This window comes from Babylonia areolata, chromosome 4 (assembly GCF_041734735.1).
Source record: "Babylonia areolata isolate BAREFJ2019XMU chromosome 4, ASM4173473v1, whole genome shotgun sequence".
NCBI lineage: Eukaryota > Metazoa > Mollusca > Gastropoda > Neogastropoda > Buccinidae > Babylonia > Babylonia areolata.
This window is the reverse complement of record NC_134879.1, coordinates 22,737,943-22,762,859: the sequence shown is the minus strand read 5'-3', so window position 1 is coordinate 22,762,859 and position 24,917 is coordinate 22,737,943. Positions and strand designations below refer to the sequence as shown.

The window sequence follows — 24,917 nt, the reverse complement described above, 5'->3', positions numbered from 1 at the left end:
ACACAGCACTGAGACTAAGCACAGTAATGCTTTCTTTTTTTTAAGAGAAAACACAACACAAAATTTTGTAACGATCTATTGAGAGAGGGAATTTTTTTTAGGGTAGTTTTAGAGTTGTGCATGCGTGTGAATGACTGGTGTGAAAGTGCTTTGATTTGACTCTGCCCAAACTGTACGGCACCCTGCGAGGAGCCTTTATCGAGGACACCGGGCTGCTTATATAATGGGAGGCGAACGAGGAAGAAGAAAAAGACTTTGACTCTGCACAAGATTCAGCACTATATGAATATCATCATCATTATTATTAGTTCTTTGCATTTTTTTTTTTTTTTAATAGGGTGTGTACTTTTTCTTTTCATACAAGATTGTTACTCGTTTTTTTTCTTCTTCATATTGGAAGTGTATAAATTCTTTTTTTCTAGACCCGTGACCCTCAGCGAAAGAAAAATCCGTCACTGACCAACTTTGAACGTCTGCCCATGTCTGAGAAAAAATACGTCATCACTGTGGCCTACGAGACTCTCAGGTACTGTTCTGCATAATATTCTTTTGGATTTTGATTTCTCTGTGTCTTGGTTTGTCTACTTGATTGGGACATGATAGGAAATATTGAAATAGGATTTGTCAAAAATACTAACATACAAAAGTAACAGGTCAGGGAAATTAAAAGAAGTATGGAGTGGGCTGTTGTAGTTTGTAAGGCTAAATAAGATCAGTCATTTTGTGAGAGATTTATCATGGTCATCTGATGTTTGATTGAAGCGTTCTTAAAGTTGACTGTTGTGTGTGTCCAGGACTCTCCTGGCGTTGGGCTACCACATTGGTGTCAACCAGCAGCAGCAGCAGAACAACCGCCTCAAGATGCTGAAACTGGGCAACAAGTAAGATACAGTGTGCCTGGGTGGTTTGTCTGATGTGTGACTGAGCCAGGCAAAGTACAGGGTAGGGGAGGGGAAGTGTGTGTTTGCATTTGTGTTGGGAAAAGAACAATGGACATTGTTCTGTGTTAGAGTTTTTGAGAAAAGACAAACGAAAAAGCAAACAAAACATACTGACTTCAGCATGGTTGGAGCTGAGGAATGCCGAAATTTACTGTTACTGATTATTCCTACCTTGGCATTTTGACAACTGATTGCAGCAACTCAGCATGCTGGTCTTCACAGCACCAGTCCTGAAAGTGTGGTATTAACCCTTTTACTGCTGCTTCTGCTGCTCGTACGTGAAGAGCAGTTGCCTGTGATAGGATCAGGGTTAGAGGTCAGGATGTTGGTTTCCATATTTTATTTGTGCTCTTTCCTCTTGTTCAGTAAAATCAAATTGCACCTCTCTGAAGGACATGACAAGTAGTAGTTCTTGAACTTCATATTGCACTGATTTCATTTCACAACAGATCATCAGTGAAGGGGCTAACTCTTACAACCCTGTGCCTGAGCACTGCAGATTGTCATTATCAGCCTGAGCCCCAGTAGTATTCGGATGAAGGAACCTGATCACTTGAACCGATTCATCAGCGCGCTAGTATGTATTAAACTTCAGGGGAAGGAAAGTAACTGGAACAGAACTTCCTTCTCCACAGGCATGCAAAGTTTAGCTGAGTAATTCAAACAATTAGTGTTGGGTTTTTTTGTTGTTGCATGTTTTTTTCTTATCTGGTTTTCGGCATTGCAAAAGGCTTACTGCATAGCAAGTGCTGAATGGGTTAATCTAAAGGTACTAATGAAACATTGCATCTCTTTCCCTGAAACTTCTGCAGCTTGTGTCAAAATTATATTTCAATCATCATGTAAATTTTGGTAGCTATCAGTTGAGCGGTGGCCATAAAATTATGACTGAATCAAAGCACCCCTCCCTGCCAATGCAGCTGAGCCAAAATGTGCCAGGCTGGGGAAGGGTGCAGAGGCAGAAAGAAGACTTTTAAAGGGCTGAAAAGTGTTAACCGCAGCCTGATGTATCACCAGCTACCTGCAGAGCAATGGCTACAAGCCCAGCCCCCTGGACCTGTCGGCTGTCACGCTGAATGAGAAACTGGAGGAGCTGGTGGAGCTGCTGGCCGAGAACACCCACAACGTGTGGGCCCGGGACCGCATCAAGAATGGCTGGACCTACGGACTGTTTGAGGTCTGTGGTGGTGTGGTGTGGTGTGTTGTGTGGTGTGGTGTGGTGTTGTGTTGCATTGTATGTAGTTTAGGGTATATGTATTTTATATATTGCATTGCATAGCATAGCATTGTATTACATTGTATTGTATTGCATTGTATTGTTTTGCTTTGTATTGCATTGCATTGCATTACTTTTCACCACAACAAATTTCTTTGTCTAAAATTTGAGCTGCTTTAACCCAGGGAGAGCGTGTCATATGGTTTGTAGTTGTATTGTATTGTATTCCCAGTCGGCTCAACATTCAGTTTACAGCAGAGATTGACATAAGCATACAGTTGGGCCAACAGCAGTATTAGTGCTGTATGATCAGTGGTCTCTTAACCGCAGTGTGAATTCATTGACAGCGTAGCCTTTTGTGAAGGAATATGACTAACTTGGAGGTAAGGCTGCATTGGCTCCTAAGTGCTGCAGCTTTGGAAGGGTAGTTGGCCTTTATGGTGCATCCCAGTGCTGACTGTCCTGAAGCCCTCTTGGCTGAGATAGTGGGGATGTAACTTGGGCAAGACATTTTGCACTGTTATCAAATTCTAGCCCAGATAGTCTGGACAGCAGTTGCCTCCCGCACTGTTCTGATGGTCATAGCTGGACACAACTATCATGCTTCTTCTCAGTCAGCTGTTGATGATTTTCCTTTGCTTCAGACCCTTTGTATTCACCTGTAGATAAGACTTACAGGTAGGGAAGGGGCTGCATGGGAGGAGGTGAGGGTGATAAGAGCTGCAGAGAAAATGAATTGAGTAGTTTGTGGCATCAGGCCCTGAAAGGCCAGTCTGACAGCAACAAGAAGTGTTCTCTCTCTTTTTTCTTTTTTCAGGACCACATCCACAAGCGCAGCCCTCACCTGGTCCCTTACAGCAAGGTGGACATCCACATCAAGAAAGCCAACAGGTCAGTGAACGTCAGTCACATGCAAGATGTGCAGAGAGTGATTTTTAACACTATGCACCCCACCAGTGCAACTGCACTGCAGTATCTGGATCAGCCCTACAACATGTGAGGGCACTGTCAGAGTGATACTTCATACGAAAAACACACACATCATCAGAAGCAGGTTCAGTCCCTTTGAAAACACCAGTTGTTTTGCTTGTTAGATTGATGACTTCACTTTTACGATGTAATTTTCTGTAATGGTATTTAAATATTTATTTCAAATTCATCCCCCTCCCTATCTATCTACACACACACACACACACACACACACACACACACACACATACATATATCTATATAGATAGATAGATATTCCTGTTTATGTCTTCCAGGGACACATCAAACGAAGCAGTGCGAACCCTGATTGCCTATGGCTACACCATTGAAGCCCCTACCAGTGAAACTGGGGAGACTGGTATGACAGGTGTGTGGCTTCACTAACAAATGTCCTGTGTAATATGCAGCGTCATTGGGCTTATTAATGCCAGTACAGGGTCACCGGTTGAGCTGGTTACTTGCTGTGTCATGTTTGTATCCTTGTCAAACGGTACACAGTGCAGTCATCACAGCTGATGTATGACCTTTGGCAGTGTCCACATTTAGTCCACATGCACTTGCTTTTAACGGAGACGGTAACATATTCTTCCGTGTTCAGAATACTCACTCAGAGGCGTAGTGTTTTCCTACTGAGGCAATGGTGCTCTTGTTTTAGGGTCCTTGTTTCATCCCTTTGAAATGACCGGTAGAAGGAAAAATAAACAGACTGGTAGAAGGAAAAATAAACATGTGCAGGATAAAATGTACATCACATTTGTATGGATGTTAGGACTTTTTAAAGGAGGCTTGTGGAATATCACTCATTTTGTCAGCATTCATTGTGTACATGTGTGTGTGTTTGATGAGACATTCTGCTAAACTTTGCAAAGCGAAGTGTGGGTGCATTTGCACTTCTTCATCTTTTACTTCTGAAGAAAATAATTCCCAAATAATTTCTATGTGGTAAAAAAAAAAAAAAAAAGAACACAAACACACCAGCACTATGTATGTTCCAGGTTTAATCCCTTATCCTTTTAATTTCTCTTCTGTAAGTTTTTTGGGATGGGATGAAATGCAGACAGTACTATGAATACACCTTTAAATTCATTTTCAGAATGGGACTGACAGCAGTCTAAATTGGTATACCTGTTTTAGTTGCTGGGATTCTGATTTTGTCTGCTTCAAAGTGGATGGGATAAAATGTGGACAATGCCCAATCTTTGCTAGAAGCTATCAGAATTGTCTGAAGACTGATTTCATAAGATGATGCAAGGGAGATGAAAAAATCTGGTAATATTTCAACATATGGCAACGTCTTTTGTTGGTGTTGGCTCACATGCATGCAGGCATGCGTGTGTGCATGCATGTACACGCATTCACACATACGCACTCACAAATGCACACGTGCGCTTGGTCATTCTTGCACTTGTTCAAATAACCACACCTGTACTTATCCGCATACATACAAGCTCTTGAATACTCTTGCATACACATGTATATAATGTGATGCATACATTTACTGACACACACATTCACATGCACTCCAAGAGATGCACACAGACACACACTCATAGAGAGGCGTGTATGCACATTCACACACACACATGCCAACATACTGACAGTCTGATACTAATATTATGCCTTCACACACTCTCTCTATCTCTCTCTCTCTCAGAGCTCTCTCTCTCTCTCTCTCTCTCTCTCTCTCTCTCTCTCTCTCAGTACACATACACACATGTACATACACATGAACAACAATGCATGCTTTCTCAAGCAGTGGTGTTATGAGGACAAAAGGTAGCTGGATACGACATTTTGCATGATTTTTTGTCACAATGTGTAGGTCAGAAGAACACATTCAGGAATGTTGTGTTGACATGAATGTGACGGAATAGGTGTCTTTATGTACATATTGTCATCTTTTGTGTAGTATTTTTTGCATTCTAGAAAAGTGATTTTCTGTATTGTGTTTTGTGCGTAGTGAAAACAGCAGCCGCAGCAACAACATTGTTCTATTGTCATGATATTTTAATCATTGTTTTTATACAAAATTCATTCATCACTTAATTGTGACTAAAGCATCAGCATGATAGAAGAAACAAGAACATCAGAGTAGACACTAGCTGGAATGATGTTGATGAATGGCTTTTTCACCCCTGCCTGCCAAAGGAAGCAAGCTGCAGAGTAGATTAGCTGCTCTGGGGTTCAGAACAGGTACACACAGCAGCATTTGTATTGTTGGTGGAGGCTTCTGCTGATGATAGTGGCTACGGGTGTGTAGCCCTCTGTTGACTAGTGGCTATGGGCGTGTGATTGTCTGTTCAATAGTGGCTATGGGTGTATAACCGTCTTGTCTGCTGGTGTTGGTAAGGCTGTGAATGGTGTAGACTGGCTTTGTTAGACTCCCTCTGTCAGCAGGTGAATGTCTCTTAATCAGTGGGGTTTTTTGTTGTTGCTTGTTTGAGTTTGTCTGACCTCTGCTGGATCCTGTACCCTAGGTTTCTTGTGCAGCTTCTATATGGCTATAATCAATATGATGTGCATTTAGGGGTTGGGTTGTTTGTTCGCTGGGGGTTCTTTGAAACGGTTGGGTCAAGGCAGGAGGCTTTGTTGTGTTGTTTGACACCCTCATGGAAAATGTGTTTGTCATTTCCATATTGTTGGAAAATGTGTTGGAGTGTTGTTTAACGCCCTCTTGGAAAATGTGTTTGTCATTTCCATATTGTTGGAAATTGTGTTGTTGGAAAATGTGTTGGTCATTTGTTGTTTTGGTTTGGTTTTTTTTTTTTTTTTTTTTTTTTGTTGTTGTTGGAAAATGTGCAGTTTTCATTTTGTTGGGAAAAGTGTTTGTCATTTACGTGTTGTTGGAAAGTCTGTCATTTCCCTGTTGCTGAAAAATGTGTTCGCTATTTCCGTTTTGTTAAAAATTTCCAAATTGTTGGAAAATGTGTTTGTTATTACTGTTTTGTTTGAAAATATGTTTGTATTTCGTTGGAAAATGTGTTTGTCATTTCTGTTTTGTCAGAAAATGATTATTTCCATGTTATTGGAAAATGTATTTGTGATTTCCTTTTTGTTGTAAAATGTTTTGGTCATTTCCATTTTGTTGAAAAAATGTGTTTGCCATTTCTGTGTTGTTTGGAAATATGTTTGCCATGTCTGTTTTGTTAAATATTTGTTGGTCATTTCTGTATTGTTGGAAAACGTGTTTGTCATTTCCATTTTGTTGGAAAATGTGTTTGTCATTTTTGAGTGTTGAAAAATGTGTTTGTCATTTTCTTGTCGTTGGAAAATGTGTTTACCATTTTGTTGGAAAATGTGTTTGCCATTTCCGTCTTGTTGGAAATGTGTTAATCATTTCCATTTTGTGGTTTATAATTTGAAAACAAACAGGAATTAGATCCTGAACTGATATACAATTATTGAGAAAAAAAAAGTAAAAAAAAAGAAGAAGAAAAAAAAAACAACAGCATTGCCAGTCGCTGTGGTGTGGTGTGGCATAGTACATGAATATGAACATGGTGGGGAGGGAGAGAGGGGGGAGGGCTGAGCAATCTGTGGGGTTGTCTCCACCTGACACAGCCACCACCCAGACCTATGTGTCATCACACATTGATAATTTTATATAATTGTTCGTGCTTCTCAGGATCCACAGGTCTTTCAGGTGGCGGCCAGCATTAGACACAGCAGTGTCTTGTTGAAAAAAAAAAGTGTGATGGTAACAAATTTAGAAATAAAAATTCAGTAGATATTAACAGAAAGTTAACGTTTTGTTGCAGATTGTTATTTAGTTTGAGTGTAAACCTTAGGCGTCATCAGTGTGCAACGTTGCTTTCTGTGTGTACACATTGTCTTGAATTAATGAGTGTGGTCTTTATTTACACTTTGTTGTGAAGAAAGATGTGTGTTTTTTGTGTACACATTTTTGTGAAGAAATGATGTTCTTTACGTACACATTGTCATGTAGAAAACAGGGTGTTTTTTATGTACATGTTGCTCTGAAGGGATGAGGATGTTCTTTATGTGCACATTATCAGGAACAAATGAGAGTGTTCTTTATGTACACATTGTCCTGAAGAAATGAGGGTGTTCTTTATGTACACATTGTCCTGAAGAAATGAGGGTGTTCTTTGTGTACACTTTGTCTTGAAGAAATGAGGGTGTTCTTTGTGTACACTTTGGGGTGAAGAAATGAGGGTGTCCTTTGTGTACACTTTGTGGTGAAGAAATGAGGGTGTCCTTTGTGTATACTTTGTGGTGAAGAAATGAGGGTGTCCTTTGTGTACACTTTTTTGTGAAGAAATTAGGGTGTTCTTTGTGTGCACTTTGTCGTGAAGAAATTAGGGTGTTCTTTGTGTGCACTTTGTCGTGGAGAAATGAGGGTGTTCTTTGTGTACACTTTGTTGTGTCGTGTGAAGAAATCCGGCAAACTGTGTTGTGTACGTTGAGTTCTGTTCTGTTGTTGTTCAGCTGAAGTTAGACGCCGAAATGACATGGAAAAAAGGGGGATGTGTAAGTACCACGGAATTCCTAACACTCTTTAACTGATGGTTTCCCCCGAGTCTGGTGACGAGAGTGGTTTATCTTCATTAATCCTGAAACTGATTATGAATTAATCAGAAAGAAGTACTTGTTATGTGTGATGGGTGTATTAATTAATATCATCAGTCTGTAACAGCTGTTGTTGGCTTCGTTTTCCCCCATTCCCTGTTGTCAAAGTTTGAAGACTGCTGCAGTGTGCTTCATTATATTGGGATGTTGTGTTTGGAATCAAAAGCCATAGTGGGCAGATGATCTAGTAATATTGCTTCATCATGTTCTAAATCCGGTGACATCATGGCAATAGTTGATGAGTTTTGTGCATGAGCCTGTTTTGTTAATGTAACTTGAATTTTCCATAAAAGAATTCAAGATGATATAAATGAATACCAGGATTTCAAACTGTTTGTTGATTAAATCATGAAATTGTTTTGTTCCCCAAGCTTGCTATTGTCGCAGTATATATTCCTAGCTTGTCAGTACGGATAGTTTTGAAGTGAAGGTTCCAGTTCCAGTCTTTGTAGTGGATAAGCTTTCTCCAGTGGCACTGTTTCATTTACCAGACTTAGACCTGGTCACATCATTCAGTGTTTGAAACTAGAGGACTTAAGTTTTCAAGCAAATTATTTTCCAGGCTAAGACTAGTCTGTGACAAAAGTATTAATGGCTTTTTTTTCTTTTTCTTTTTTTTGTATGTATGATAGTCGTGTTTGACTATGACCATCAGAACAGCAGAGGAGGCAACTGCTGTCCTGACTATCTGGGCTAGAATTTGATTATAGTGGAGAGTGTCTTGCCCAAGTTACATCCCCACTCTCTTGGCCAAGAGGGCTTTAGGACAGTTGGTGTTTGGGATGGTTCCCAAAGGCAAACTAGCTCCCAAAGGCTGCAGCACAAAGAGCCCGTTCAATTTTGCCCCCTAGTTTGAGAGTCATAGTCCTTCACAAAAGACTAAGTTGTAAATGATTTCCCATTGCAATAGAGAAACCATTGATAATACAGCTCTCACTTTGCTGTTGGTCCAGCTGTAGACTAATGTCAGTCTGTGATAGAAAGTGATAAGACTTGATCAGCATGAGATGCTCTGGATGTTTCAGAACTGCCCATGGTTTCAGTGTGTGTTAGTTGTGGACAGTGCTGGCTTGCTGTGGGGCTACCAAAGCTTTCAGATACCTTTACATAATCCCAGATATTACAGTGTACTTGGTCTGATTTTTTGGTGTTTTTTTTTCACTTGGTGGTTGGATCAAACCTTTTTACCACTCAGCCAGCTGTGTGTCTGATACATATATCCAATCATGGTGGTGGTTGATCAGTTTTGGACACAGTTAGTTAATTAGTTTCAGTTTCAAGGGGGTGTCAAAGTGTGTGGACAGATGCATGTGTGCTTCACCGCATGTGCTGTGAAGAAAAAAAAAGGAGAAAAAAATGAAGGAGCAAATGCCTGACTTTTGTTTGAAGCCAGCATGCCAGCCAGGGCTTTAAATTGTGTCAGTGAAGTTGTATCGAGCAGCCTACACCAATTTTAAGAAATGACAGAAGAGTTTGCAAGTGATGAATCAGCATTCAAACACACCGTATTGCTGAGAGTAAAACATTGTCTGGCTTCATCAAGAAGATGTCAAGAGTATGCGTTTCTTCCAAGTTTAGACTGGGACTTGAACATGTGACATATGACCACAGTTCGGAAGCAGAACTAAATGGCAGGATGCCAGATGTTTAATTAATTGCCACTCACGTTGTCAAACATTGAAGGGGTAGGCTTTTTCAGAATTTAGAAGGAGCTCTCATTGGAACATAAAATTGGAATTGGAACTTTTATGCAGTGACATGCAAACCAAGCGAGAGGCTTGATAGTTTGTTCACCCTTTTTGTGTTTCTTTCTTTCCTTTTCCTTTCCTTTAATTTGTTGAAAAACTTCCCTTTTTTCTCATTCCTTATTCTCCCTCCTTCCCCACGGCCTCCTCCCTGCTTTTTACTGTTCCGTGCTCTTTAGTTCTTCTTCAAAGTGAGCAGGTAATATGGAAATTATGTAGGTTTATATACACAGAGAAGAATGGGCCTGCTTCTGTTACATGGCAAGGACAGAGCTTTGTTATTATCATTATTATTATTATCATTATTATCATTATTATTATTATTATTGATATTATTAGTATTTATTAAAAGAGATTTTTGGACCAAGCTTGTTAAATAACAGCAAACTAATTCTGTCACTTGGTTGAACACTTTTTTCCCAGACCCTCATGACTCTTGCTAACAAGTTTTCGGATCGGGGTGTCAGTCATCACTGTATTTGAATTTCTGCCCCATGGGATTGTCCAGTACTCAGAGATGCCAACTGTTACTTCACCATATTTTGTTACGGTAGATCGCAGTTTGTTCCGAAGTCACACCAACGTCAAAATTATTCTGACAAGTGCATTTTTGACTACATAGCATGATCACATGCTTTCCTGTCGTAACATTACCCGGATGCTCAAGACCTATCGATAACGAGGCCAGGGCAGTCACTACTAACCTTGGTCTCACGTAATGATGCTCAGCTGATCGCGTTTTTGTTTACATTGAAACGACATTGAGTGGACCAATCAACTTAATTGTTTGCCCGAACAAGAGAGAATGTGGCTGAATTAAGTTGCATGTCGGTCAAACAGCGTCTATGCCAGGTGGATTAAGCTATGTACGTTTGCTGATGTGGCTCGGAGACCGAGTGTTCTGACCAAAATTCAGAATGTTCCTTCCAGATTTCCCGATTGTTCCTACAAACACTTGACAGGGGTTGGCATCTGTGAGTACTTTTTGATGTGCAAACGCCATTGACAAGTGCACTGAAAGTGGTATCTGCACTTCAAAATCCTGCCACACTGATCTGTCTTTCTTTTGTTTAACGTCTTTTCACTTGCAAGTGATATTAGACAGGGGGAGGGGGCGTGGGGAGTAGTACATGCGTGTGCGCCGTGGGGGTTGGGGGGTGGAGAGTGGGGCGATGGGAAGTGGTGGTGGGATGACTGATACAGGAACAGAGACATAAAAAGTGGCAGAACTTTAACAGGAAGAACTACAAAAGATTGAACTAACTGAGAGTAAAGTATAATTATTTCATACATTCCTGTAACAGGATTAAGCATAATCAATTATAACAAAAACATAATCAGTCATAGGTTAGATACCAACTGGACTTTGATTCAAATATTATGTGATTTGTCGGAGTAATGAATAATTATTCAAAATATCTTCTAAGGACAAAGACGTGTTCAGTGGAAACCCACACTGCGCTCAGTTCACCAAGGTTCAGCGGTCAAGGGGTTAAGGGAGAGTGGTTCTCAGCGACCACATTACCAGTATGTGCTGTCTGTATCTTATGATTACATGTTACCATGATTATGTAAAGTATCTGAACCTTGTGCTCATTGACTGCTGGGATCTGCATGACGCTAGACACAGACTTTTTTCACGGCAGATTCTTTGAAGACTTTGTTTTGTGATGTCCCTCCGTGGACGCTAATAAACTTCTTGAAAGAAGTGAATTTTTTTTAATTAGATTTGAATATTTTAAAAACTGTGGTAGGTTTTTAAACTTACTGAGTGAAAAGGTTGAAGCAATGACTAGTTTTTATTGTACTTTTTTTCTTTTTTTTTTTTACCTGTCACTTGAAGTAGATGCTAACTTGGCGATAGCCTTGAGATGGCCTTAGTGGTTGGCGAGGCTCAAAGGACCATAGTTTGATTTGATGTAAAGTAGCACGTGTTTAATAAAGCACCTTTGCCAGTTTTCTGGATGGTATGCTATATAATGTCCATTATTATTATTGTTGTTATTATTATTATTATTATTTCATGATAATGATGATGTTGATAATGATTATTATTATCATCATGATTATCATTAATGTTCTTTATTAGTTTGGTCAAAAGTCAAAACAAAATACGACATTGTAGATCACGTGTGATCCATTCCAGTGCAGACTAACTTCCAGCCATGCTTGTGCATGTGGTCATCCAACAGAAACTGCCCAACAGCATCTGCTCCCTATCCCTGTAGCAAAACAGTAGTGACAGTACCAACTAAAATCTGCATTATCATCACTGATATTTAGCGGGGGGGAAAAAAACAGCCGAGGTGTGTAAAAGATGGCTTATCATTTTTTTATAGTATGAAAATTTGTTTCATAACAGGTTGGTTTTAGTAACACATGCATTACTTTCTGACAATATATATTTATGATTTTGTAGTGTTGAGGTCACTTTTAAAGTTTTATTTCCTTTATTTTTTTTTCTTCTCAAAATAGATGCCTGATTTTTTGTTTTGTTTTGTGAATCTGTTTTTTGTTGTTGTTGTCTGTTCATCTGAAGTTAAAACATGTGAAAGTTACCTTGCTGTCCAGCACTTACCTGTGTGATTGTGTGAAACAAGGGACATTTATTTCAAGAGGAAAATTTTCTTAAACCAAGGAAGCATACACAGACATAGACACACTGCGATATGCACAGACACACAGGCACATGCAGACTCAGTGACACACACAGACACATACTACACAAACTCAGACACAGAAACACAGACACACACACACACACACACACACAGAGCGACAGGCAGACACACGCACGCACGTATGCGCGCATGCACACATACATACACACAGTTTTATAAAATTCTATCCATACTAAGGATTTTGTTCTGCATAATTGTTGCAATTTCTTTAACAAGAGCATATGGTAAAAAATATGTTTTTATAGGATACACATATGTGTACATAGAAGAGAGAGAGAGAGAGAGAGAGAGAGAGAGAGTATTTGTGTAAGAGATAACTTACCTGCTGAAATTCAGTAGATTCACAAGATATGGTAGGTGTGTGCAGGTGTCATTATGCCTTTGTTTATTTGGGTTGCATCATATCTATTGTCTGTAATAGTATTGCTTACTGGCTGTTGCAATACTTTTTGTCGGCTTTTCTTCCTGCTGATCGGAAACAGATCCCCCCACCCCCACCCCTATTACTGATTTGTTTGATAATGAAGATTTTATTAGCTAATCCGTACTTTCCTGTTTCTGCCCTTGATGTTTTAGTAGAATAAAACTGGAAAATAAGCAAAGAAATACATTGTATATTCAGTCATTTACTCATGTATCATACGTTAATGGTATGCATTTATCATGACATGTTATCCATTGTGGGAAAGCTGTGTTTTGTCATTCTCTGATCTTATCATTCATACTTTTTTTTTTGTCCTTTTGGGGGATGGGGGAGGGGGGTATTGGGGGGGGGGAGACACTAAGGAGGGATACTATGATCACCATTTAAAAAAGGAAATGCACATATTTGTAAATGCTTGGATGTTTAACCTTGTCATTGCTAAAGTCACAATGATACTTCAGGATTACTTCATACAAGCATTGCATTTTTTCCAGCAGTCCATTGACACAGTGTAAGACTGGGAGAAAACAAAGAAACACTTACCTTGTTCGTATAGATTTGCTTTATTTCACAAAAAAGCCACAAGAAAAATTGCCATAGATAGGATGAAGTTACTAGACTGTTAAGTGGATGACTTCGAAATCAGCTAGTACATGGAAATGTTACACTACAGAACAGGTGGCAATAAAAGAGTTGATAGGTTGGTTGGGGTTTTTTGTGTGTTTTTGGTTGTTTTTTTTTAAACATACTTTGATGATTACCATGATTGGAAATACTATTTGTCAAAGCATTTTGGGTGGTCCCCTGGAGAAAACAATTCTGTTTGAAATAATATGTCTTTTTTTTATATATAAGTTTTCAGGTTTTCCCTCTCACATTCACACACTTACACACACAAAGATAGACCTGGATTTTGTGCATGTGCATGTGTGCACACAGTAAAAATCACACACACACACACACACACACACACACACACACACACATGTATATAAGCAAAATATGTGTACACATGACTGGTTCGTTGACTGGTAAATTTATTTTGTATGATACGGAAGATGGTGCAATTCTTGTTTCTGTGATAAATTGATGAATACTTTTCATTTTCATTTTGTGTAGTAAACGGTTTGCATATGATATTTACATTTTTGTTATTTTTGTTACATGTACAAATTATTGTTAATGTATTTCATTTATATTTATTCGTACATTGTTTCCATTGCATCTGAGCAGCTCACACCAAAGAACCCTCTGACACTGCCAGTCGCACTCGCACCTACCGTGCAGAGAAAACATACGCTGTCACAAGTGGAAAGTGGTGAGTCATTAGATGGATAGTTTGTACAACATCCATTTTGCTCCACTTTTGTAAACTTTCTTTGTTTGAAGACATAGTGTTTTTTCCCCCGTTTGATTAGATTTTAAACAATCAGTACCAGGTTTGTGACAAATCAAATTTGTGTGCATTGACATTTTGAAAAAAAGAAGTAAATATGTACTTGGATTTGTATTGTGACTGAGACAAACAAACTATGACCATCTGATGTACACAAACACAAAGTGATTTTTTGCCTTCACTTTGGGCTTTCCCAACTTGACCATTGAGGATTCGGAGGATGGAGAAAAGTGGCAGAATGGTTAAGATGCTTATCTGCCAGTTAAGTGTCCGTGAGGGTGTGGTTTCAAACCCTGGGAGGGAGCTAGCTGTGGACGGAAAATCTCCCAGTGATGTGCCTCCGATGATGCTCAAACCCATACCCTCCCAGTCGTCGTCAGCAAAGTTAACCACTTCACCATGGAAACTGATCACTTCCAGAAAGACAGTTGCATGAAATTCAGTTTGTTCTGCATCTGTGTTGTCAGTCAATTATTCAATCAATCAGTCAATCAGTAAGTCAGTCAGTCACTTGCTCATTCAATCACTTAATCACTCACTCAATCAATCAATCACTCAATCAGATCTGTTTAATGTCCTCATGAAAATAGAAATACAAGGAGAATAGGCTTGTGGGTGCATGTGTTTGTGTGTGCATGTTTTTTTGTTGTTTTTTTTGTTTGTTTGTGCGAGGAAGTGGATATTATGGCACCTGTTTTCCCACCTGGCAGGTACTTTGAGGTGGAGGTGGTGACGCCGGGCTACATGCGTGTGGGCTGGGCCAGAGCCAGCACCGAGTCGTGCTGTGAAGTGGGTGCCGGGGCAGACTCCTATGGCTTTGATGGATACCTGGTACACAGCTTTCATTTGGACTTAGTATTGTGAAGGAAGGTGGCAGAATCAGAGATGCCAACTGTTAGGATTTCGCTGTATTTTGTTACGCTCGATCGCAGTTTGTTGTTCCGATGTTAACGCCAACGTCAAAATTGTTCCGACGAGTTCCATCTTCTGCTGCATGCTTTCCTGTCGTAACATTACCCAGGGGCCCTAGACTTACCGATCACAAGGCCAGGGCAGTCACTACTAACCTTGCTCTCACGTGATGATTATCTGCTAATTGCATGCATGTTTACGTTGAAACAGCATAGAGTGAACCAATCAGCTTAATTGTTTGCCCGAACAAGAGAGAACGTGGCTGAATCAAGCTACGTCTTGGTCAAACAGCGTCTGTGCCTGTTAGCTGATGTGGCTTGGAGTCCGGGTGTTCCTACCAAATTCAAAATGTTCCTGCCAAATTTCCTGACTGTTCTTACAAACACTTGACAGGGGTTGCATCTGTGCAGAATGGTTAAGACCACTTACCTGCCAGTGTCCATGAGGGTCTAGGTTCGAATCCTGGTCTCGGCCCTTTTTCCCAGTTTTGGAAGAATCAAACTGAGCATCTAGTCATTCGGATGAGATGATAAACATGGGTTCCATTTGCAGCATGCACTTGGTGTTCTGAAAAATATCCCTTGGCAACGTAAGTGTTGTCCTCTGGCAAAATGAATTTCTGAGTGGTTTTATTGATTTGTGTGCGTGTGTTCATATATGTGTGTGTGTGTTGTGCTTGTCTGTGTCTGTGTGTCTGTGTCTGTGTCTGTTTCTCTCTCATTTCCATGCCTGTGTGTTGAAGGTAAATCTGTGAGTGTTACTTTGCCCCAGGCCTCTGTGTATGTGCGTTTGTGTGTGTGTGTGTGTGTGTGTGTGTGTGATCATTTATTCCAGTGCTGTCAAAGTGTTGAAGGTGGATCAGTTACTGTTGCTTTTCTCAAGGCCTGTGTGTGTGTGTGTGTGTGTGTGTGTGTGTGTGTGGCTGTGTGGCTGTGTGGCTTTTATTTCTGTGCCTTTGTGTTGAGGGTAAATCAGCGAGTGTTACTATTCCCCAGGAGACAGAGAGAGAGAATGTGTGTGTGTGTGTGTGTGTGTGTTTGTGTGTGTGTGTGTGTGTGTTTGTCAGTCTGTTTGTCTGCCTGTCTGTGTATCTTTTGTATCTGTGCCCAAGTTTTGAATCAGTGTCGATCAGTGCGTGTTGCTGTGCCCCAGGCCCGCAAGTGGCACCACGGGTCCCACGAGGCGTACGGCAAACCCCTGCAGGAGGGCGACACCATTGGCTGCATGCTGGACCTCCATGACAAAACCATCTGTGAGTTTTCCTGCTGTCACTGTCAGACGTCATGCCTGTAGCGAGCGGAAATAAGTTAGATAAACCACTTTGTTTTCTCCACAAAGGGCTAATGTGATGTCTCTCTTTTGTTTCCCACAACGGACAGATGTAATGTCTTGTTTCCCACAAAGGACAAAGTAAATGTTGGTTTCCCACAGAGGACAAATGCAGTACTTATTTACTACTAAGGACAGATGCAGTACCTATTTCCCACAGAGGACAAATGCAGTACCTGTTTACTACTAAGGACAGATGCAGTACCTATTTCCCACAGAGGACAAATGCAGTACCTGTTTACTACTAAGGACAAATGCAGTACCTATTTACTACTAAGGACAAATGCAATGAAATAAGTTCAACTACTCCGTTCCTACAAAGGACAAATGCAGTGAAATATGTTTGATACAATCACTTTTGTTTCCCAGAAAAGGACAAACGCAGTGAAATATGTTTGATACAATCACTTTTGTTTCCCAGAAAAGGACAAACGCAGTGAAATATGTTAGATACAATCACTTTTGTTTCCCAGAAACAGACAAACACAGTGAAATATGTTTTTTACAACCACTGTTTCCCACAGAGGACTGTCTGCTGTCTTTGCCTGTTCAAGAATCATGAAAGATTTGTTGGAATTAAAAATGAATTTGATTTCCAGTGAGCATGTAGTGGGGAAATCTAACCAGCATACAGTCATGGAAGGCGTGTGAAGAGGAATGGCTGAAGCAGTGGCTGTGTGTGTGTGTTGTTGCAGCCTTCTCTCTGAACGGTGAACTGATGATGGACAGCATGGGACAGGAGATTGCCTTCAGAAACGTGGAGGTGGACACCGCAGGTAGATTCCAGTTTCCTTTGTTGGTGAAGACGTAACAACGAAAACTTCTGAGGAGAGGATCAGGAAAAGAGGCTCTAGTCCTGTACTGCTGCTGACAGATGAGCTTGTCAGTGAAGGGTTGTCACCTCACTGCGATAACATTGAGATTGCTGGTCAGACAGTCAGTTACCTTTCTTTATTGGGACTTCTTCCTCTTGGGGTTTTATTATCTTCGATCAGTAAAATCAGTTTGGTCATTAAAAAGTGCACAAAGTGTAGGAAGAGCAGTTAAAACTGGTGCCAAACTGATATTTTACTAAGGTGTAGCAGTCAAGGGGTTAACTCTGTCTGGGTAGTTGTGGCAGGGAGAAGAAGACCAAATGTTAGATAGTGTGGACACTTCCCATCCCTGTCTTTTCTTCAGTTTGAGTTCTCAGGCCACTGAATATTGGAATGAAGAGAGGACAGTGTACGAGCAGTTGTTACTCCTGTTACGCAGTGCCCAAGAGCTTCAGGAATACTTGTTCCAGTGCATCATTAAGATTTAAACAAAAAATGATTGATATGAAAAAAGATTGATTGTGCTGCTGTTTGTTTTGGCTTAGTTATGTTTGATATTGTGTTCGTGAAGTTTTATTTCCCTGAAAAGGAGGAAGTGGGTCTATTCCATGTTTCCCAAAAGGAAAGTAGCCTGTCTCTTGCAAAGTCTGTTCCAGTAATTGTAACCTGCTGCCTGTTCAGTCTTGTAGTCTTTTCAGTCAACTCATAGGATAGGATTAGAGTCAAACTATATTATTTGAAGACAGTTACAGAGTATTAGGAACATTGTGCAAGATAGAAGTCTCTTTTTTCCCACTTTAAATGGTACCTGGTTAGTCAAACATGTGGATTGAAAATCAGAGAAAAGCATGCAGTTGAAATTTGGTCATGTATTCCACAGGATTTGTTCCTGTTTTCACTCTTGGGGCCTTGGAGAGGATCAAGTTTAACTTTGGCCAGGTAGGCATTTGTGGAAGGTGTTTGGTGAAGTATGCATTTGTGAAAGTTCTTTTTTGTTTTGTTCTCTTTCATGGGGAAGGTAAGGCTGGATAGCTGGGCATGGTCACCTGTAATATGTGAATGACATGTTGAGGAAACTGTGTTTGAAACTGATAATGCTGTAATGATAATGATGATGATTATAATAATAAAGAAACAAGAGAGGCAAGGCCTTCAAGACTCACTTGTGATACACTTAAAAAAAAATCTAATCGTTAAAATGTGTTCTATATTTGTTATTATAAAGCTTCGAGTTAAAAAAAAAAAAAAGAAAAAAAAAAAGTCCTGATGGCAGATTCGAACCCTGCATGTTCAGGTGAGAAGAAACTGTCTTACCCATTACACTATCATGGCTCCTTAACTGACGTTCAAAAATTTAACATTCAAACATGCTTTTTTAAAGGCGATAAATCGATTGCGGTATTCGCAGTGAGAACGCTGTTTAAATCATATTCTGGTGTATCTTGGGCATTCAGAAAATCTTTAAGGGCAATTAAAAATTCTTTTAAGTCCGTGGTAAAGGAGACGTGGTCATCGCCGCAATCACACCACAACATTTAGCCGTTTTCTCTGGATCTAGATAAATGTACAAGTTTAGTTACACCCGCTGGGAATGTACGACACGGTCGATTCAGTTTCTCTTTTATGTTCATTCTAGTTTTATAACTTAAAGTTGATATGAAAATTGAGTATTTTATTAAACTAATAACATGTAGAGCCAAGTACAAGTACTTCTAAACGTTGTATGAAGTGAAAAGGACTTCATTTTGAGAAAAGTCAAGACTGGAAATTTTTACGTTTCATCAAGGGTATTAACTCTCATGGTTTATAAATATTTAACGGTCTCCTTCTCCATCTTTCCATCACATGTTATTGTGTATTGTCGATTGAATATAGGATTGAACGGGCAGGTCAACAACTTGAAACAAAATGGCGTCGTTCGCGTTCGCGAGGAATATGAGCATGCGCTTTGACTCGAACATGTATAAATATGTGCATGCAATTGATTTTTGCCCATGACCTTCAGGGTTCAGCCAATAGATCTATGAAGTCCACTTGTAGTATTGATTTTAGTATTTTCCAAAAAAGACCACTTGGGCCAATGAACATAGTGAAAGCCCTGTACACTGAGAGTAAAACACACAAGCTTTTTATGTATTGAGTATAATTTCAAAATGTAATGTTTAAGATGAGAAAGATCAGTTTAAAGCAAATTAACCCCCCTAGCATTAATTACAGATTAATTTCCCTTTTTTACTATCTGCACCAAAGACATGCACCAGAAATATAACTTTCATGCATAGAAAAAGAAGTTCCTTTTTGAACAAAAAATGATAAAAATGACTGATCTTGTTGTTGTGTCAGAATATCAGATCAAAGTGCCAAGTTCAGAGAATAAAAAAATATATAAACAGTAAATTCAGTTTGCATGTGATTTGGCTTCTCTTTTTTTATATTTTTTTGTGCCCATCCCAGAGATGCAATACTGTTTTAAACAAGATGATTGGAAAGAACTGAATTTTTCCTATTTTTATGCCTAATTTGGTGACATCTGACAAAGTATTTGCAGAGAAAATGGTGATGTTAAAGTTTACCACGGACACACATACACACACACACACACACACTCACACACAGACAACCAAACACCGGGTTAAAACATAGACTCACTTTGTTTACACAAGTGAGTCAAATATGCTAATGATATTAATGATGATGATAATGATTATTTTTATTGTAATACAAATAAGAATGGTACATTTATATAATGCTTTCAGACCTCTCAAAGTGCTTTACAATAACATGTAAGTCAGATGCAAAGCACACAAGAACACAAACACGCAGAGATACAACATGCACAGACACATACACACATACATGCACACATGTACATACGTACGCACGCATGCGCATACAGACTGAAAAAGACATTTAGTGATCATGCCTTTAGCATCTGCAACATCTGGTCTACTCATATAAATGTGAGAGTGAACAAACTGTTCAGGTGTGAATTTCCACGATGCTTATGCACAAGAATCTGAGAGAGCAAGATCGTGAGAGAAGGCGGAAGTGAGTGAGCAGAGCCAAAACACTTGAAAGTGAAAGGAACAAATAATGAGAGGAATTGGACTGCACGTCTGCGTGTGTGTGTTGTTTGTCAGAGTGCAGCAGCTGATTCCACTCAGCCACACGCTAGCACCACACGCCTGCATTACACAAACAGAGATGTTTTTCTAAGAGCCAGCAATTTGAATTTGACTTCCAGGACGTGAACACCTTGAAGTACTTCACCTGCTGTGGCCTGCAGGAAGGCTATGAACCATTCTGTGTGTAAGTCAGCCCAGCATTTATTCTGCCATTCATTTTGATCTTTTATCTGTTTGTCTGTCTGTCTGATTCTCTCTGTCTCTCTCTGTCTGTCTCTCTCTCTCTCACTCTTTCTCTCTGCCATTTCTTTCTTTCTCTCTCTCCCTCTCTCTTTGCCTGAACCCCCTCCATATGTATATGCATTCAGAAGATCAGATATACACATTATTGAAGATCCTGTAATCCATGTCAGCGTTGAGTGGGTTATGGAAGCAAGGATACCCTGCGTGTGCACCTCCAAAAGCTGAGCATGGCTGCCTACATGGTGGGGTAGAGACGGTCGTACATGTCCTTAAAGCCCATTCCTACAAACCAGTGTTTGTGGGAGTTGCAGCCCACAAATACAGAGGATGAAGAGTTTCTGTTTCAGTTTCTCAAAGAGGCGTCACTTCGTTGGGAGAAATCCATATACTCTACACCACATCTCCTAGGCAGGTGTCTGACCAGCCCAAAGCACTTAGTCAGGCCTGGAGTGCATGCATTTTTATGTATGTACCTATCAGTGTGGATTTCTTCTGCAGAATTTTGCCAGAGGACAACACTGACATTGCCATGGGTTCTTTTCCAAAATGCCAAGTACAAGTTGCACACAGGACCTCAGTTTACCATCTCATCCGAATGACCAGATACTCAGTTTGGATTTCTAGTCAAAATTTTGAGAAAGGGCGAGATAGGGATTCGCACCCAGACCCTCAGAGACACTGTATTGGCAGACGAGCATCTTAACCACTGTGCCAGCTGAAGGGTGGTGCTTGTTGTGCAGGAACATGGTGCGACCGGTCACTCTGTGGTACGGCAAGGAGCAGCCGCTGTTTGAGACTGTGGAGACATCTCACCCTGACCTCCTCATCTCGCGCATACAGGGAGGGTAAGCGGTCTGCTGTGCAAATTTGTTCTTATTGCTGTTTTACAGGAGGTATGGCGCTACATTGGATTATTTCTTTTTCTTCATTTTTTTTTTTTTTTTTTTTTAATTAAGTAAAAAAAAAAAAATTTTTTTCCATTTTGACAAGATATAGAGAATTGATGTTTGTACACATGTAAGAAAGGAAAAGGGAACAAAATAGATGGAACACACACACACACAAACACATGCACGTAGGCTTGTTTTGCACTTGTACATTGCATAATTTGTGTTTGTATTAGTTTTACCTGTTCAGCGAATGCTTGATTTGTAGGTATATTGGTTTTGTGTTCACTTCTTTCCCCCATCAATCTGTGAAGACACTGAAAACATTGATCAACAGTTTGTCTTCTTTTTATTTTCCTCTTGTGAACAAGATTCTAATTCTTCCTCTGATATTAACAAGTATCAAGTTTGAAATAAAGAAGACATGTTAAAAATGAGAAAAGAACCAAAATAATATTTCACAATTGGTGGATACATGAATTTTCTCTTTTTTTTCTGCATTTCTTTTACAACTATGTCCTGCTGCCAGCATTGTTACTTTTGTACTGAAAATTTACTTTGCTCCTGCTGTTTGAACTGTCTTGTTTACCAGTATGTTGTCTCTCTCTATATTTTTTTTTCTTTTGTATGCATTGAAATCAATTTTTAAAAGTTCATGCAACTTAAATTTTCACATTGGTACATTCCAGAAAACTACTGCTGTTTGAATTACCCTGGTTACCAGTTTACCAGTCTATTGTCAATATATTTTCTTTTCTTTTGTGTGCATTAAAAATGAATTAAAAAAAAAAGTTCATGCAACATGAATTTTCACATTGATACATTCCAGAAAACTACTTTGTTGCATCAAACTTGGCGGTGTGATACGAGGGTTTTTCTGGTGATATGCCATTACCATCATGGAGGCTACATGGCAGAATCGGTTTGCAACAGGACTTCTGATCCAGTGTTGACCGGTCATCAGGATTCAAAGTCTTTTTTCAGCAAGGTGCTGCGCCTTTGGCAAAGACACTTTACTCTGATTTTCCTCTCTGTACCAAGGTGTGAATGAGTACCTAACTTCGGGTTGGGAAGGTTGAGGACTGGGCCCTGCATTCCTATGCCAAACTATAGGCACAGTGGATACGAATTCTTTGCCCTAAAGACTGTGACAGGCTGTTGGACCTTTAAGCTTGAACCTTTCAACCATTGCATGCTGAGTTGGATGCAAACTAAGCAACGAACGGACATGGCTGTTGGCAGGAACAACGTGGGGCCGTGTCTGAAGGTGTCGTCCAAAACGTTTGGCACCCTGGAGAAGGTGCACCTGGAATACCTGCGCCTCAGTTTACCTGTCAAGTGCAAGGATGCCTTCACCAGCAGGTACAGCTGTCAGTGTGGCTGGACATGAATGCACTTGGAAAAAAACCTTAAGATTCATAGATAGTTTGTTGAGTTGAGCTGAACAATCAGACTGCAGGTAAAACCTTAAGATTCATAGATAGTTTGTTGAGTTGAGCTGAACAATCAGACTGCAGATAAAACATTACGATTCATAGATAGTTTGTTGGGTTGATCTGAACAATTAGACTGCAGTTTGTTGAGTTGATCTGAACAATCAGACTGTAGATAAAACCTTAAGATTCATAGATAGTTTGTTGAGTTGAACTGAACAATCAGACTGCAGGTAAAACCTAAGAAGATTCAATAGATAGATTGTTGAGTTGATCTGAACAATCAGACTGCAGATAAAATGTTAAGAATGTTAAGATTCATAGGTGGTTGGTTCAGTTGCTCTAACAGTCAGACTGCAAAATCTTTAGATTCATAGATAGTTGGTTCATTTGATCTGTCAGTCAGAGCATGACACCGGAATGTGTGTCTGTCAGCAGCAAGGATCGCCACCTGGCTCAGGCGGTGCTGGAGAAACGTCTGAACCTGGAGAACGTCCGTCGCCGGGAGATGGATGTGGAGGAGGAGGTTTCAGCAGGTGGGGGCACCCCCACCCCCCGGTCCCGGCCCCGACCCCCGGCCCGCCAGCCTGCCCAGTCTGGCACTGGTGCCGCTGACAGCCTCACTTTCTCTGAAGTTAACGCCGCTAACATTGTTCAAACCCTGTTTCAGCGCAGCGCTAAACTAATGTCATCATCAGGTGATCTCTCGGGGTGGGCTAGTCTGGACATCACCAGAGACCCCTTGTGATGGTGCTTTCCCTTTGCTCTGCTGTGCTGTGGTGCTGGCTAAGAGTGGAGTGTGGGGCAGTTCTAGTGTGGTCTGTTGCTTTGTCTTGTCTGCATCGCTTGCTCCGGTCCAGTCTGCTGTCTGTGAACGGTGGCGGACTGAGAGCTGTGAACTTGTCATAGTTTTGCTGTGTGGTTGTGTTTTGCATATTCTGGAGCGAAACAGCTTTTTTTTTTTCTTTACTCTTGAGGTTTCTTGCATTTGCACTTGTATGCATTGTGCGTTCTGCTCTACTGTAGCAGATTTTTGACTCGCATGTGGACAGAAAGTGAGCCGGTGTGATATACCTTCTTATTTTGTGTCTCTCTGTGTCTTTATCAGTATGTGTCTCTGTCTGTGTCTCTGTTGTTGGTAAACTTAATCGTTGGCATTTTCTCAGCAACTGCAAGACATAGACACATCAAACCGCATGAAGTGGTTGTCTGATAGACACTGATGGCACCTATCTAGCAGTCACTTTATAAAGATACTGCACTTCAGTAAGTCTAGGGGGGAAAAAAAATCTGGATAAATATTTCAGAAGTGATTTTTATATTTGGATATTGAATTTATTCATAAATTATACCTGTTGCATTTTTCATTATTTCGCCTGCATTCCTTCTGCTGTAGGTACAGTGTTTGGACTGATAATGAAAGAAGACATTTAAATCACCACTTCACCACACAGATACCTGCCTTGTAATGGAAGAAGACCTATTAAATCATCATTTCACCACACAGATACCTGCCTTGTAATGGAAGTAGACCTATTAAATCATCATTTCACCACACAGATACCTGCCTTGTAATGGAAGAAGACCTATTAAATCATCACTTCACCACATGGATACCGGTCTAGTAATGGAAGAAGACCTATTAAATCATCACTTCACCACATGGATACCGGTCTAGTAATGGAAGGAGACCTATTAAATCATCATTTCACCACACAGGTACCTGTCTAGTAATGGAAGAAGACATTAAATCATCACTTCACCACACAGGTACCTGTCTAGTAATGGAAGGAGACCTATTAAATCATCATTTCACCACACAGGTACCTGTCTAGTAATGGAAGAAATTAAATCATCACTTACCCATACATCCCTTGTGTGCCCCCGTCCACCCCCCTTCCCCAGTCTTGCCACACACAGAGAATCAGCAGCCTTGACTGCTTCAGTCTGTAGACTTCAGGATTGATTCTGTTAGAATAAAACAGTGAACGAAAGTTGCTGATATATCTTTGCTGGCCACTTCTTTCCTTCAGTTGTTTGATCTGGCTTTACTGACACCATGCATGTGGCAAATCTGTGGCTTGAGTGCCGTTGAAATAGGGGGTTTTCTGTACACTCTAGCTCACACAGGCTTTCTTACGTGCATTGCTTTATCATGTTCTGTCTTGATATGTAGTAATAATGATAATC

At 40.2% G+C, this 24,917-nt stretch overlaps 1 protein-coding gene across 18 annotated transcripts in view; it reads left to right on the top strand.

Moving 5' to 3' along the window:
• The window catches only part of LOC143280962 (ryanodine receptor-like), a 224,004-nt gene that overhangs the window by 44,126 nt on the left and 154,961 nt on the right, over positions 1-24,917 (top strand). For 9 of the 18 annotated variants that reach the window (XM_076585792.1, XM_076585802.1, XM_076585800.1 and 6 more), the window contains exons 22-36: positions 423-526; positions 795-881; positions 1,959-2,118; positions 2,975-3,048; positions 3,423-3,514; positions 5,296-5,340; positions 13,821-13,905; positions 14,694-14,814; positions 16,048-16,147; positions 16,920-17,000; positions 17,920-17,978; positions 20,284-20,348; positions 21,148-21,252; positions 22,537-22,656; positions 23,163-23,263. In XM_076585792.1, coding sequence (XP_076441907.1) covers positions 423-526; positions 795-881; positions 1,959-2,118; positions 2,975-3,048; positions 3,423-3,514; positions 5,296-5,340; positions 13,821-13,905; positions 14,694-14,814; positions 16,048-16,147; positions 16,920-17,000; positions 17,920-17,978; positions 20,284-20,348; positions 21,148-21,252; positions 22,537-22,656; positions 23,163-23,263 — 1,399 coding nt within the window. Of the gene's footprint in view, positions 1-422; positions 527-794; positions 882-1,958; positions 2,119-2,974; positions 3,049-3,422; positions 3,515-5,295; positions 5,341-7,596; positions 7,639-13,820; positions 13,906-14,693; positions 14,815-16,047; positions 16,148-16,919; positions 17,001-17,919; positions 17,979-20,283; positions 20,349-21,147; positions 21,253-22,536; positions 22,657-23,162; positions 23,264-24,917 lie in introns of all 18 variants that reach the window. The other 9 variants (XM_076585803.1, XM_076585801.1, XM_076585804.1 and 6 more) reach the window with 5 other exon arrangements.